At 33.9% G+C, this 14,476-nt stretch overlaps 1 protein-coding gene across 4 annotated transcripts in view; it reads right to left on the bottom strand.

Annotated features, from left to right (window-relative positions):
- Nucleotides 1-503: 503 nt before the first annotated feature.
- CD55 (CD55 molecule (Cromer blood group)) overlaps nt 504-14,476 on the bottom strand; it is a 31,252-nt gene continuing 17,279 nt past the window's right edge. For 2 of the 4 annotated variants that reach the window (XR_001824205.2, XR_001824203.2), the window contains 3 exons: nt 2,635-2,740; nt 2,059-2,100; nt 1,358-1,437 (listed from right to left, as the gene is read on the bottom strand). Coding sequence is in view for 2 of the 4 variants with exons in the window: in XM_017525521.2 (XP_017381010.1) it covers nt 1,373-1,437 (65 nt within the window). In the remaining 2 variants the exon portion in view is untranslated. Of the gene's footprint in view, nt 1,438-2,058; nt 2,101-2,634; nt 2,741-14,476 lie in introns of all 4 variants that reach the window. The other 2 variants (XM_017525521.2, XM_017525519.2) reach the window with 1 other exon arrangement.

The following is a 14,476-nucleotide window of genomic DNA, read 5'->3' as shown; positions in this document are numbered from 1 at the left end:
ATTATTGTTAGTACTGCTAGTTGTGATGACTGTGGTTAAGGAGAAAAAAAATTATTTTGAGAAATACAAGTTAAAGTCTTTTCAGTGAAATGCCATGAAACCTATGAAATTTAAAGTACTTCAACAACAAAACAGATAAAGCAAAATGACAAAATAAACATTGCTAAAAATAAACCTGGTTATATTCTGTACAACTAGTGCAACTTAGTCTAGTCTAACATTTAAAATGTAATTGGCAAGATGACACGAATATGGTAAGAACCTAGTAATTAGTCAGATTGCCTTCAGGTGAATCAGTAACAAGTAATATAGGCACTCTAATAGGAAAGGATATGACATGCTTGAGAAGGTACAATACAGCATAATTTAAAAGCAACAAAATTATTCATACTAGTACAACCAAGGGACAGCATTCTGAACTGCTTGTAGTAGGCAGGTAGGGAATCTCCTATTTAGAAATAAAGTAGTCGCGTTTAAGAATAAATTTCAAATACTAGATAAGGCCAAAAAATGGGATTATTTATTTCTATTTTGGGAAAATAAATTTTTCTTTACGGATCTTTCAACTCTTATTTTACATGTAAAATCATTATGTTCCCTGTCATAAATATAAATAAATATTACAAAAGAATAAGATTTACAAATTTCACATCTCACGTCAGAAATAAGAAAAAATCTTTTCTTATGTTAATATTGTAATATCTCTGGATACTTTTAAAGGTATTAAGTCAAAGAAGACACGTTTCACAGGTTTCTTCCAAACTGTATTTGTGCAATAAAGGAAGACTCAGTCTTTCATTCGATATCCCTCCCTTGTCATCAACACTCCTGGATCACTAGCATGTTTTACCTTTAAAATATTTTTCTAGCCCATAAGAAAAGATGAAAATGCCTTATAGCCAAGGATTACTTTATTATGTAGTTCATCTCTCTTTAGCAGTTTTGCTTAGAAGAGACTGGATTGGGTTTTTATTTGCTTTTGATATCCAAATAATGTTTTTCATTTTTTATTTCTTTTATAAGTATAAATAACATGACAGATCTTGTGGGGAAAAAAATTACTTTTCTTTTCCTCGTGCTCCAGTTCTAAATATGAACAAGTCTCTATGCTTTTCTACACTTTTAGGAACAGAATCACTCTCAATTCTGCAAGTTGTTCTATTTTCAAGAGGCTTAGGTGTGCTAAGAATGTAAATCCAAGACTGTCTCTTTTCTCTTTGCTTTGTTGACATTCTTAACACACCTGAAAGACAATGAAAGCATCCTAAATGAAGAGCACGACTGCATTTATTGTGTCCAATCTGCAAATAGGTCTAAGAAACTAGAAACAGTCTGTTTACTTGTGTGCATTTTCTTCTTTACTCTTCTTTGGCTAAGTCAGCCAGCCCGTGGTTACTGGCGTCACAAGCAAAACTGTCAATGTGAAACAGATGTGGCCTGAAAATTTAAAAAAACAAAAAGTTAAAATCGAAATGATTTTATTTACTAGCGATAAACATTAGTTTTTAGTTACTATGTGATAAGTCACCAAAAAGAATCCATTACTTTGGGGTATAAAAAGAGATTAACAAGTAATAGAGTATGGATGATATTCTACAGGTGGGGTTTATAAGCTACAGCAACAACTAAAATATGACATGGAGATTTTAGTTTCTTGAGATGGATAATGGCTAAGCTAGAATGAATTAAGGTACACTCAGATCAAAAGTGAATGGATTCCTAAGTTTGGGAGATGTTAAAAAATATATAAAAATAAATGAAGATGTAAAAGTCAATAAAAACGCCTGAATACTACATGTGGAAGAGAAGATTAAGAGATGAAGACACTCAGAAAGTTTTACAGATACATTTCTACCAAGTTATTTTTGTGTGATAATTTTATATGAAGTATAAGAGATGTCTTTTACACAGGGAGGGGAGCATCACACAATGGGGTCTGTGGGGGGGGCTAGGGGAGGGACAGTGGGGGATGGGGAGTAGGGGAGGGATAACATGGGGAGAAATGCCAGATATAGGTGATGAGGAGGAAGGCAGCAAACCACACTGCCATGTATGTACCTATGCAACAATCTTGCATGTTCTTCACATGTACCCCAAAACCTAAAATGCAATATATATATATATATATATATATATATATATATATAAGTATTTGTGATATAAAAAAATCTATAAACATGGCCTATAAAAGGATATCTTAGTACATAGTATAATTTTTCTTAAACATTGAAAACTCAAAAAGCCACCAAGCAAAAGGAGAAATAAATACAAGGTAGGTCAATTATCTCATGATGAAAATTATCATAATGAAGGCATACTCTTTAAGTCCTACTATGCCATTCCTTTATCCCAAATATTTGTGGCATTATAGCATCTAAGCTTTACAATAAACTGAGTGCAAAACACAAGATGAGATGATGAGCATACTGCTAACCAAGTCCAGAACTGATGATGTGTCATAGAAATGAGACAGTCAATGTGTTAGTCATTTATTGAACAAAGAAAAAACAACTCTAGTGACAGTAGAGACTTAACCCTCTATTATCCTTTAAAAGTCATGAGAACCCCCTAGACAAAGGTGTTAATGGATATTTTGCAAGATTCAGAAATGTGATTTTATTAAGCCATTTATACCTTTTATAATTTACCAGAAAATCTTATTTCTGAGGTACCACCAGTCACACTTAAATGGTGAAACACCACACTGAGTGCTTTGTTACGTTCGTGTGCATTATAAGAGCTGAATAGTAAAGAAGGAAAAACGATTGAATTGAATTATATAATTGTCATTTCAATCCAAAAACAAAATCAGACATTTGCTTACACTCCCATCCCTAAACTAAAATTTATCATGTAGACCGAACTCTTCTAAAAGAAAGAAATAAATCCTTTGATAGGCAAACATGAAGAATCATTAAATGAAACTTCATTATCACTTGCACATTAACTATATCCCGTCTTAATTAAGATCAAATATTTAATTAAATCAGTATGAAATCAGGCCAGCCAAACATATATAAAGCTAACTCTTACCCTTGACAGCTTATAATTCCAAAATAAGGCAAGTGGAGTGTTTTTATGTGCACACAAAAAAAGGCAAATTCTTTCTTAGGAGTTTGCATGAGTTTCCCTCTAATTCAGAAAATGAGCAATTAATTTTACTGCAAAACCCCAAAATACAATTCTAAACAAATACCGTAGTCTTCTTATCTGTGGTTTCAGTTACCCTTAGTCAACTACAATCTGAAAATAGGTGAATACAATACAATAAGACATTTTGAGAGAGAGACAGAGACCCCATTCACATAACTTTTACTACAATAAGTTGCTCTAATTGTTCTACTTTATTATTAGTTGGTGCTAACCTCTTACTGTGCCTCATTTATAAATTAAACCTTATCTCATAGGTATGTACATACAGGAAAAAAAACAGCATATGTAGGATTAGGTACTATCTGTGGTTTCAGGCATTCACTGGGGGGTCCTGAAACATACTCCCAAGGATAAGCAGAAGTTACTGTATTCCCTCCTTCTATGTTCCAGCACTTTGTGTCCTTAATAGGACATACAAGTATCACAGCCAATCACTTTACCAAAGTATGTAAAAAAAAAACTGATGAAAGCCAAGAGACAGCATCTGGTAAAATTCTCACATTCTGCTACCCCCCGCCCCCCAACCAATCCTCACTCCCACCAATCCAGGGAGCCTCAAAGCAGCTTTGGTAAGCTGATAATACTCTAAACATTGATAATTTATAACTTGATAAATTGATAATAGTATTTCAAAAGGAGAGTTGGAATAAATACAAGAGAATACATAAGACTGGTGGTTTAATTTTTTTCAGAGCAGCTTTGCTGAAGCTTTCATACCAGCTCACTTTAGATGACTTCAAACTAACTCTGTGAGTTTTTCCTGGGCTCTAAATCACATTCCTAAAAAGTTTTTAATATATCTGGAGAAAAAGTTATGTTTTACTATATTTGCTATTGTGACAGCTAGAATATTTTGATAATATTAAACTAATGCCTGTAAAAATTATTAATCACTCCCCTGGACCTAATAGTCAAATATTTTTCTAAAAGACTGACTCATTTAGTGAGTTAAAGAATATTTACATACTTTAACTTATAATATGCTTAAGTAATATTGTTAATTTAAGAAGAAAGGAAAGTTGTGGATGGTAAAAAGTAGATAGGTCAAATCATGCAAATAATTAAATCAGTCAATTTAATAATATAGTTTTCTTATTAGTTAATAGGCATTAGGGCAGCTTAGAAATAACACAAGTTTGCATAAACTCCACAACTAGTTTTCTGAACAGTTAAATCTACAAAAGAGAAGAGAGTAGATTTAAATCATCCTCTGTCTACAGGACACATCAGAGCCAATCCTAACATTTATGCTTAATGTTATGTGTATTCAATGGAGATTAGATATTTTAAATAATACTGATGTGTGTGTGTGCTGTTGCTGTTTTAACATCTGAGTGCTCACTATGTGCCAAGCAATGTTCTAAGCACTTGACAGGTGGCTCATTTGATCCTTACTATAATCACATGAGGTAGGTACTGTATTTCCCCCATTTTACAAATAAGGAAACTGAGGCATAGAGAGGTTAAATTACTCACAGTCAAATAACTCCTCAATGGTAGACTCAGGATTCACACTGAGCTGTCAGGCTCCAGAGCCTGCTGTCTTAACCACTGGGCTGTTTTAAGCTGGACTGGCTTCTATCCACAAATATAACTGAGAAAAAGGCCTAATCACAGGCAATTTCACAGTATGTTTGAGGTTGACTTTTCCTAGATTTCTTTGCTTCTGTACAATACAGAGACACTACTGTAAATTATACTGAGTGGAAAAAAGGGTGAGTGAATCAATAGATCACAAAATGAGACTTCAATTCACTCTCCTTTGAAATGTGCCTTTGAACATATTGAGAAAAAAGAAACATGAAGTCTGCTCATCCAGGAGAGTAATTATAGACAAAATGAATAAAAAGATGCCAAAAATTAAATAAAGCTAAGAGAGTTATCTACTGATACAGTACCAAATTTTACTGAAAAGAAACTAGGAATAATTTTTAAAAATCATCAGAATTTCTGCTCACCCTGATTTTCCATAGTCCAATGACTAGAATTACGGTACCACTTAATACAGTACCAGCAAGAAATCCTTGAAGGGGAAAAGATATGGTAACACAGTTAATAGAAATATGAGTAATTACAGATTATATTATGGCTTCACAATGACATACATACTGGTTATGAAGTGAGTTAAAAAAAAAATAGGAGACATTAATTGCATTTTATATATGGCTTCCTTATGTCACAAGTTTTTAACAAATGTGTGTTTTATTTGTCCTGTTTTCTTTGAAAGAAAAAAGAAGAAAGATATTTAGAGTATCACAATGCTCAAATAAAATTTTCTGGACAGGTTTGAGGGGATTCTAAAGTGTGTCAACCCAACCATGCTTGATTTTACATGTTTTCATCATTGAGCATTCAAATATGGTGACAGAATTTATGTTATTTTAGAGCTAGAAAGTATCTTAGAGTTCACTTTTATTTTTTAGATGAGTAAACTGAGTCTCAGAAAGAAGGAAGTTACATGTTAACATATGGGGTTAATGGGAAGGACATTTACTTAGTTTATAGCAGACATAACAGATATGTAGGCATTTCTCCATCACAGGAAATATGCCTGTACTATTATCACCTGAGATTAAAGGGAAAAATATCTTTGCTTTGCTTACAGAATATGCTTTTCAGTGTTCAGTCTATTGCAGATTAAATTTCATTTTAAAAATTGTATTCGCTTTTAAGATTCAATGCACAGTTTCGAGCTGAACAGCAAATAATTGGTCAAATAAGTTGGTCAACATCAAATCACTTTTACAGCTTACATAATCTTTCTTCTCAAATGCACCCATTTGCCCATTTCTCTAACTATCCTCGTTCTCCCTTTCCTCACCAACACTGCCCCCTACCCCCAGTACCACCAACTCTGCCCAATGTCCCTGGACTCAACTCTGTAGGTCTGTACTACAAAGGAAATGACAGATGACACTAGAAAAGCAACTGAAGCTAACGTGACTAATGAGTGTGTTTGACTTCAAATCAGCAAAACAGAGACTGTACAGTTGCACTGCCATATGGAAATGTTATTTTAAAAAAGCAGCTCATTGTACCACAGGTAAGTTTTTACAGTATTTTACTTTATAAGTTTATTTAACTGGTCCTTTAACATTGTATCATTAGCTTAAAAAGCCTATCCATGAAATAAACCACAGCTCCTAAAAAATTTTGGGTTTCTCTTCCCGTTACCAGTTCCCACGAATTCCATCATTTTCAATATCTTATTTTTTATTTGAATGATAAATCAAGATAGAAAATTCAGAGTGATCTAGAACATCCAGATGAAAGAAGTAAAAGGCTTTTCCTAGAACAATGATCAACACATATACATAGTTCTAGAAGAAAGTGTAGAGGCTGATGGTTTAAAAGAAAACCAAGGCAAAACACAGAAATATGAAAAATAAAATTCTACATATCTTTTCAGTAAATTAATAAGGGCATATTATCTCCCAAATTAGAAACAAACAAAATTTTCAGGTTCAAATGCAACTGTTTATAAATTTCAAAATCACTTGACATCTACAGAAAACCAAAGGTGAATCAGTGTTAAGATTTCTGCAACTTGGGATAAATGAAAATATGAAATAATGAATGAAATAATTATGATTCCAATGTTCCCAAGATTAAACTGAAGAGCTCTTAGGTAGGAAAATTACATGTTAGAAAAAGCTTTTCTCCCCAACAAAAGGAGTATTTTAGTAAGGCTCCCCATCACGTAGAACTGTATTTCCATAGTGTTTAAAACATTGCAAAGCAGTTTGCCACCTATTATCTTATTTGATCACCTCTCATTATTAGCACAGTGCATGGCAACCAGTAGAAAATGTTTAATAAATTTAGTTAATAAATTTAAATATTTATTAAATTGCACTGAATATCTTGTTTCCAGAGAAGAAAACTGAGACCAGGAAAGGATAAGTCAAACAGTTTATTGCCAGAGAAAAACTTACTTCTAGTCCCAGATTTAGGCCACAATTTTAACCATTTGTAATATTTTCAATAAAAATACCTGATACTCTTCAAGCAAAATTTACATTAGGCAGATACTACATTAATATAGAGAGTATCATCTCCAATCCCAAAGAACCCAAGTTAGAATTCTACCTACCTACCTACCTACCTACCTACCTACAACAACTGGAGTTACCTAGATGATGCACATCCTTTTAAAAGAAATGTGGGATGACCCAGCTACTTTAAAAGATCTAACTTGTTTATCTAACAAAGTGGAAATGCAATCCATGTGCTATGAAAAAACAAAGTTGTGAATAGGTTTTATTCTTGCTTATATCATACTTAATATAACAGAATAAAGGGCCTGTGGGCAAGTGAAGTCACCCTGGGGAGAGATTTTTGTAGATGATTTAAAAAACAGTATGTTTGAGAAACCCTTAAATTTTCCATTTGGTAAATGCAGATTCAACTCCGCTTCCTCAGAGAGACATCCACAGGACCCTTTAAGTATCTTGCCATCATCACTGGATTTTCTGTACCTCTGTATTTCTTCAATTTTTTTTAATATGGGAAATTCACATACTTCCTTTTCCAGACTAAACATATCACAGAAAGATGATATAATTATATTATCTGACTTAAACCTGAATAACAGGCAGAAAACTGAAGTCACTTTATAATGGGACTTAATGTTGTCATGTATGGGGCATGTAATAAGACATAATAAAACCCCCGTAACCACATCTTATTAATTTCAGAGAGCTACTTAAGATTCAAGACTCTTGGCCAGGTGCGGTGGCTTATGCCTGTAATCCCAGCACTTTGGGAGGCCCAGGTGGGTGGATCACAAGGTCAGGAGTTCAAGGCCAGTCTGACCAACATGGTGAAACCCCTGTCTCTACTAAAAATGCAAAAATTAGCAGGGCGTGGTGGTGGGCGCCTGTAATCCCAATTACTCAGGAGGCTGAGCCAGAAGAATTGCTTGAACCCGGGAGGCGGAGGTTGCAGTGAGCCTAGATGGCACCATTGCACTCCAGCCTGGGCAACAGAGTGAAATTCCATCACAAAAAAAGAAAAGAAAAAAAAAAAAAGAATCAAGATTCTTGAAAGTACACTTAGATTTGGGCTAGTATATAATATATGCTTTATTCCAGTAGATGTATAAAGGATAAAGAAGTACACAATTGTTAGAGAATACTGAAAAAATATTTTCTAAATTTCATTGAGTATTTCCTGACTTTTTATTTATTATTCTTTAAACTGATGTATTAGTCCCCATGATGGATTTATGAATGCTTCAATATAGGACTTCAGCAACAGAGGGGAATAAAGCAATACTTGTAGGATATCAGGGCAGCTTAATTGTCCAATTTGGGTTATACAATCTCTTGGTCTGTTACTAAGTTGAGCATCTGTCTATCTTTTAAAGTACCTGGGGAGGATCACTTGGGCCTGGGGACGCAGAGGTTGCAACAAGATGAAGTCGCACCACTACACACCGGCCTGGCAACAGAGTGAAACCCTGTCTCAAAAACAAACAAAAAACCTGGTAATAGGAAACTAACCATCTTCTTCTATTTACTGCCTACTAGCTCTGTGAAGGGCAAGTTACAAATCTTGCAAAACCTCAGTTCTTTCAGCTGAAAATGGGGTATAAATGCTACATTATAAGATTGTTGTGAGAAGAATATGAAATAATACATTAAAAAAATATCAGTACAGTACTTGCCACAGAAAAAACATGTAAGTATTACCTGAATAAAAGACTGTTCTTATTCTCTGGTGTGACCAGAGAAAGTGATAAAATTATCAGATATCCATCTTAGGAAAATAATAGTGATTGCATGCAATGACTTCTTTAAGCTAATATTTATTCAACTTTTAGGACTGCTAGGAGTTTTCATATCCACTAATCACATTAAGCTTCAAATACTTCACATAGGAATCACAATCTCCATCTCTTAAATGAGAAAATTGAGCTTCAGAGAGATTAAGTTAATCACTTGGGTTGAATAATTACTAAGTGAATAAAACAGGATTCAAAACAACATCTGACTGGTTTGACTCCAGAGGTTCGTTCTTTCTTCTATATGATTTGTCTTTAAAAAATAAAGATGAAAACCAACAGAAAGCATGCATTCTCAATGAGGGTGACACCTGATGAAAGTGAAAAACAATTTTCCTTTTTTGGAAGTGTAGAGTACAGATATATATGTGATACACAAACAGATTGACAGTACATGTGTGGTGAACAATGATCAAGAAAAAATATCTAAAAAGGTCTTTGGTGAGGAGAGAGCAAGAATTAACCACTCCCCACCCAAAAATAGGGAAACACTTATACAGGGCCAATGGAAGAATAGATTTAAAGTTCACAACACAAGCTTTATTTACTATGGAAATTCCATCAATAACAGGCTAGATCAAGCAGAAGAATGAATCTCAGAACTTGAAGACAGGTCTTTTGAAATAACACAGTCAGATAAGAATTAGGAAAAAAGAATAAAAAAGAATGTGCAAAGCTTACATGACATATGGGACAACCTAAAGTGACCAACTATTCAAATTTTAGGAGTCTCAGAAGGTGACGAAAAAGTGAATGGATTAGAAAATCTATTACTAAAACAACAGAGGAAAGTTTCTCAAGTCTAACGAGATTTAGACATCCAGACACAAGAGGTTCAGAGATCACCAAGTAGATACAATTTTAAAAGCTCTTCTCTGGCCAGGCATGGTGGCTCACACCTGTACTCCCAGTACTTTGGGAGGCCGAGGTGGGCAGAGGTCAGGAGTTCGAGACCAGCCTGGCCAACAAGGTGAAACCCTGTCTCTATTAAAAATAGAAAAATTAGCCAGGTGTGGTAACACATGCCGATAATCCCAGCTACTACTTGGCAGGCTGAGGTGGGAGAATCATTTGAACTCGGGAGGCACAGGTTGCAGTGAGCCAAGATTGTGCCACTGCACTCCAGGTTGGGTGACAGAATGAGACTCTGTCTCAAAACCAAGAAAAAAAGAAAAAAAAGGTGTTCTCCATGGCAAGTTATAGTCAAACTGTCAAAAGTCAAAAACAGAGGGTTCTAAAAACAGGAAAAAAAAAAAAGAGCAAGGGAAAAGCATCTAGTCACTTATAAAGGAACCCCCATCAGATTAACAATGGATTTCTCAGCAGAAACCTTACAGATTAGGAGAGAATGGGATGATATACTCAAAGTGCTGAAAGAAAAAGACTACCAGTCAAAGATACTAAACTTAGGAAGTTATCCTTCATAAATAATATCTTTCCCAGACAAAAGAAAGCTGATGGAATTCATCACCATGAGATGGGTTACAAGAAATGCCTAAGGGAGTGCTATACCCAGAAGAGAAAGAATAATATCTACAATTGTAAAAACAAAGCAGAAATTAAAAACAAAAAAACAAACAAACAAAAAAACACTGGTAGATCAAACACACAAAGAAGAAAAGATTAAAATGTTATGGCAGAAAAGCTCCACATCACAATAATAAGAGAACAAAGAGAACAAAACAAACAGAAATCAATTAATAAAATGACAGGAACAATCCCTCACCTATTAACAATAACCCTAAATGTAAACAGATTAAACTTTCTTCTTAAAAGGTGTATACTGGCTGAATGGATGAAAAAAACCACAATCCAACTATATGTTTCTTTCAAGAAACTCATCTCATCTGTAAAAACACATTGTGACTGAAAGTAAAGAGATAACAAAGATACTCCATGCTAACACAAACCAAACAAACAGGATTAGCTACATTTATATCAGATAAAACAGAGGTTAGGTCAAAAACAGTAAAAAGAGACAAACAAGGTCAGTACATAATTGATAGAGATCAATTCAGCAAGAGGATATAACAATTCCAAACACGTAGGCACCCAATCCTGGAGCACCTAACCATATAAAGCAAATTTTGCCAGATGTAAAGGGATAGACTCCAATACAATAATTGTTCAGAACTTCAACATCCCACTGTCAGCATTAGCTCATTTGAACAAAACGTTAATAAAGAAACATCGGATTTAAACTGGCTCATTTGAACAAAAAGTTAATAAAGAAACACTGGATTTAAACTGCATATTAGACCAAATGGACCTACACAAACAGAAGAGTTCACCCCATAGCTACAGAATTTTCTCAACAGCACATGAAACAATCTCCAGAATAGAATACATGTTAGGATACCAAACAAGTCGCAATAAATTTGAAAAAGTCAAAAACTGCATAAAGTATCTTCTTAAACCATATTGAAATTAAACTAGAAATTAATAACAACAGAAACTTTGGAAACTGTACAAATAAATCGAAATTAAACAACATGCTTCTGAATGACCATTAGGTCAAGGGAGAAATTAAGGATGAAATGAAAAAATTCTTGAAAAAATAGAAATGGAAACAGTGTAGCAAAGCTTATTAGACACAACAAAATCAGTGCTAACAGGGAAGTTTACGGCAATAAAGATTACATCAAAAAAGTAAAAAGATTTCAAATAAACAATCATTTGCATCTTAAGGAAATAGAGAAAGAACAACAAATCAACTCCAATATTAGGAGAAAGAAAGAAATAAGAAAAATCAGAGCAGAACTAAACAGAGACTAAAAAACAATAAAATGAAAACTTGGTTTTTTGAAAAGATAAACAAAATTGATAAACCAATTGCTAGACTAACCAAGAAAAAAAGAGAGAAGACCCAAACAAAATCAGAAATGATAAAAGAGACATTACAACTGATACCACAAAATACAAAATATCAGATACTATTATGAACAACTATACATTGACAAACTGGAGAACCTAGAGGAAATGAATACATTCTTGGAGACATGGCTTTATCAAGATCGAGCCAGGAAGAAATAGAAAATCTGAACAGACCAATAACAAGCAGTAAGACTGAATCATAATAAAAAGTCTCCAACAAAGAAAAGCCCAAGATTGGATGGATTCAAAACTAAATGCCACCAAACATATCAAGGAGAATTAATGCCAATCCTCCTGAAACTATTCAAAAAAATTTGAAGAGGAGAAAATTTTCCCTAACTCATTCTACAAGGCCAGCATTACCCTGATACCAAAACCAGACAAGAACGTAACAAGAAGAAAACCACAGGCCAATATCCTTGATAAATATAGACACAAAAATTCTCAACAAAATATTAGCAAACCAAATCCAACACCACATCAAAAAATTAGTACACAATGACCAAGTGGGATTTCGACCAGGGATGCAAGGACATCACATGCAAGACACATGCAAATCAATAAAACTCTCAACAAACTAGGCAAAGAAGGAACATGTTAACACAGTAAAGGTCACACATGACAAGCCTATAGCTAATATTCTATTGAATGGGGAAAAGCTGAAAACCTTTCTTCTAAGAACTGGATCTAAGAGAAGGATACCTATTTTCACCACTTCTATTCAACACAGTGCTGGAAGTCCTAGTTTTCATTTCATTGAAGAACCAAGTTTTCATCTGGCTCAGAGAGAACCAAGTTTTCAATTTCATTAACTTGCAACCAGGCAAAAGAAAGAAAAAAAGGCATCCAAACTGGAAAAGAGGAAGTCAAATTGTCCCTCTTTGCTAAAGATATGATTTTATATGTTAAAAAAAAAATCGCTAAAGACTTCACCGAAAACTCTTAGATCTGATAAATGCAGTACAGTTGCAGGATACAAAATCAACATACAAAAATAAACATTTCTATACAGTAATAAAAGAACTGAGAAAGAAATCAAGAAGGCAATCCCATTTACAATGACTAAATAAATAAATAAATAAAATACCTAGGAACAGATTTAACTGAGGAGGTTAAAGATCTCTACAAGGAAAACTACAAAACACAGATAAAAGGCATCGAAGAGGATACAAAGGGAAAGGCATCCCATGCTCACAGACTGTAAGAATTATTATTGTTAAAATGACTATACTGCCCAAAGCAATCTAAAAATTCAATATGATCCCTATCAAGATATATAATTTTTCACAGAAATAGAAAAAAATATCCTAAAATTATTATGGAACCAAAAAAGACCCCAAATAGCTAACACAACCTGAGCAGAAACAACAAAGCTGGCAGCATCATACTACCTGACTTCAAAATATAAGGTTATAGTAACCAAAACAGCATAGTATTGTTATAAAAACAGGCTCATAGAATAATGGAACAGAATAGAGAACCCAGAAATAAATCCACACATCTATAGCTAACTGACTTTATTTTACAAAGGTGCCAAGAATATACATTGAAAAAAAGATATCTTCTTCAATAAATGGTGCTGGGAAAACTGAATATTCACATGCAGGAGAATGAAGCTGGACCTCTGCCTCTCACCACATACAAAAATCAAATCAAGATGAATTAAAAACTTAAATGTAAGATCTACAACTACAAAATTACTAGAAAAAAACATCTGGAAAACTCTTTGGGACATTAGTCTAGGCAAAGGTTTAATGGCTAAGAACTCAAAAGCACAGACAATAAAAATAAAAATAGATAAGTAGGACTATATTAAACTAAAAAGTTTGTATACAGCAAAGAAAACAATGAAGTGAAGAGACAACCTGTTGAATGGAAGAAAATATCTACAAACTATATATCTGTAAAGGTACTAATTTCCAGAATATACAAGGAACTCAACTTACCAGCAAAAAACAAATAATCACACTAAAAAGTGGGCAAAAGACATGAACAGACATTTCTCAAAAGACAACATATAAATGGGAAACAGGTAGAGGAAAAACTGCTCATCACTAATTATCATGGAAATGCACAAAAAGACCACAATGAGATATCAGTTCTTACCCCCAGTTAGAATGGCCATTTTTAGACAAAAAATAATAAATACTGGTAAGGATGTGAAGAAAAGGGAACTCTTATATACTATTGGTGAGATTGTAAATTTGTACAGCCACTATGGAAAACAATATGGAGATTCCTGAAAAAATAAAAAATAGAATTATCTTATGATCCAGCAATCCTACTACTGGGTATTTATTGAAAGGAAAATAAACCAATACATCAAAAAGATATGTACATTCACATATTTATTGAAGCACTATTCACAATAACAAAGGCATGGAATCATCTTAAGTGTCCATCAATGTACAAATGGATAAACAAAACGTGAGGCCAAGTGCAGTGGCTCACGCTTAAAATCTCAATGTTTTGAGAGTCCAGAAGAATCGTGTACGGCCATGAGTTCGAATCCAGCGTGGGCAACATAGCAAAACCCTGTTTCTACAAAAAATTAATTTCAAAAACTTAGCTGGACGTTCTGGCACACGCCTGTAGTACCAGATACTTGGGTAGGTGGAGTTGAAGAACTGCTTGCGCCCAGGAGTTCGAGACTGCAGTGAGCTA

Source organism: Cebus imitator, unplaced genomic scaffold, assembly GCF_001604975.1.
Source record: "Cebus imitator isolate Cc_AM_T3 unplaced genomic scaffold, Cebus_imitator-1.0 Scaffold38, whole genome shotgun sequence".
Lineage (NCBI taxonomy): Eukaryota > Metazoa > Chordata > Mammalia > Primates > Cebidae > Cebus > Cebus imitator.
Note: the sequence above shows the minus strand (reverse complement) of the source record. Positions and strands in the feature narration are given on the sequence as shown.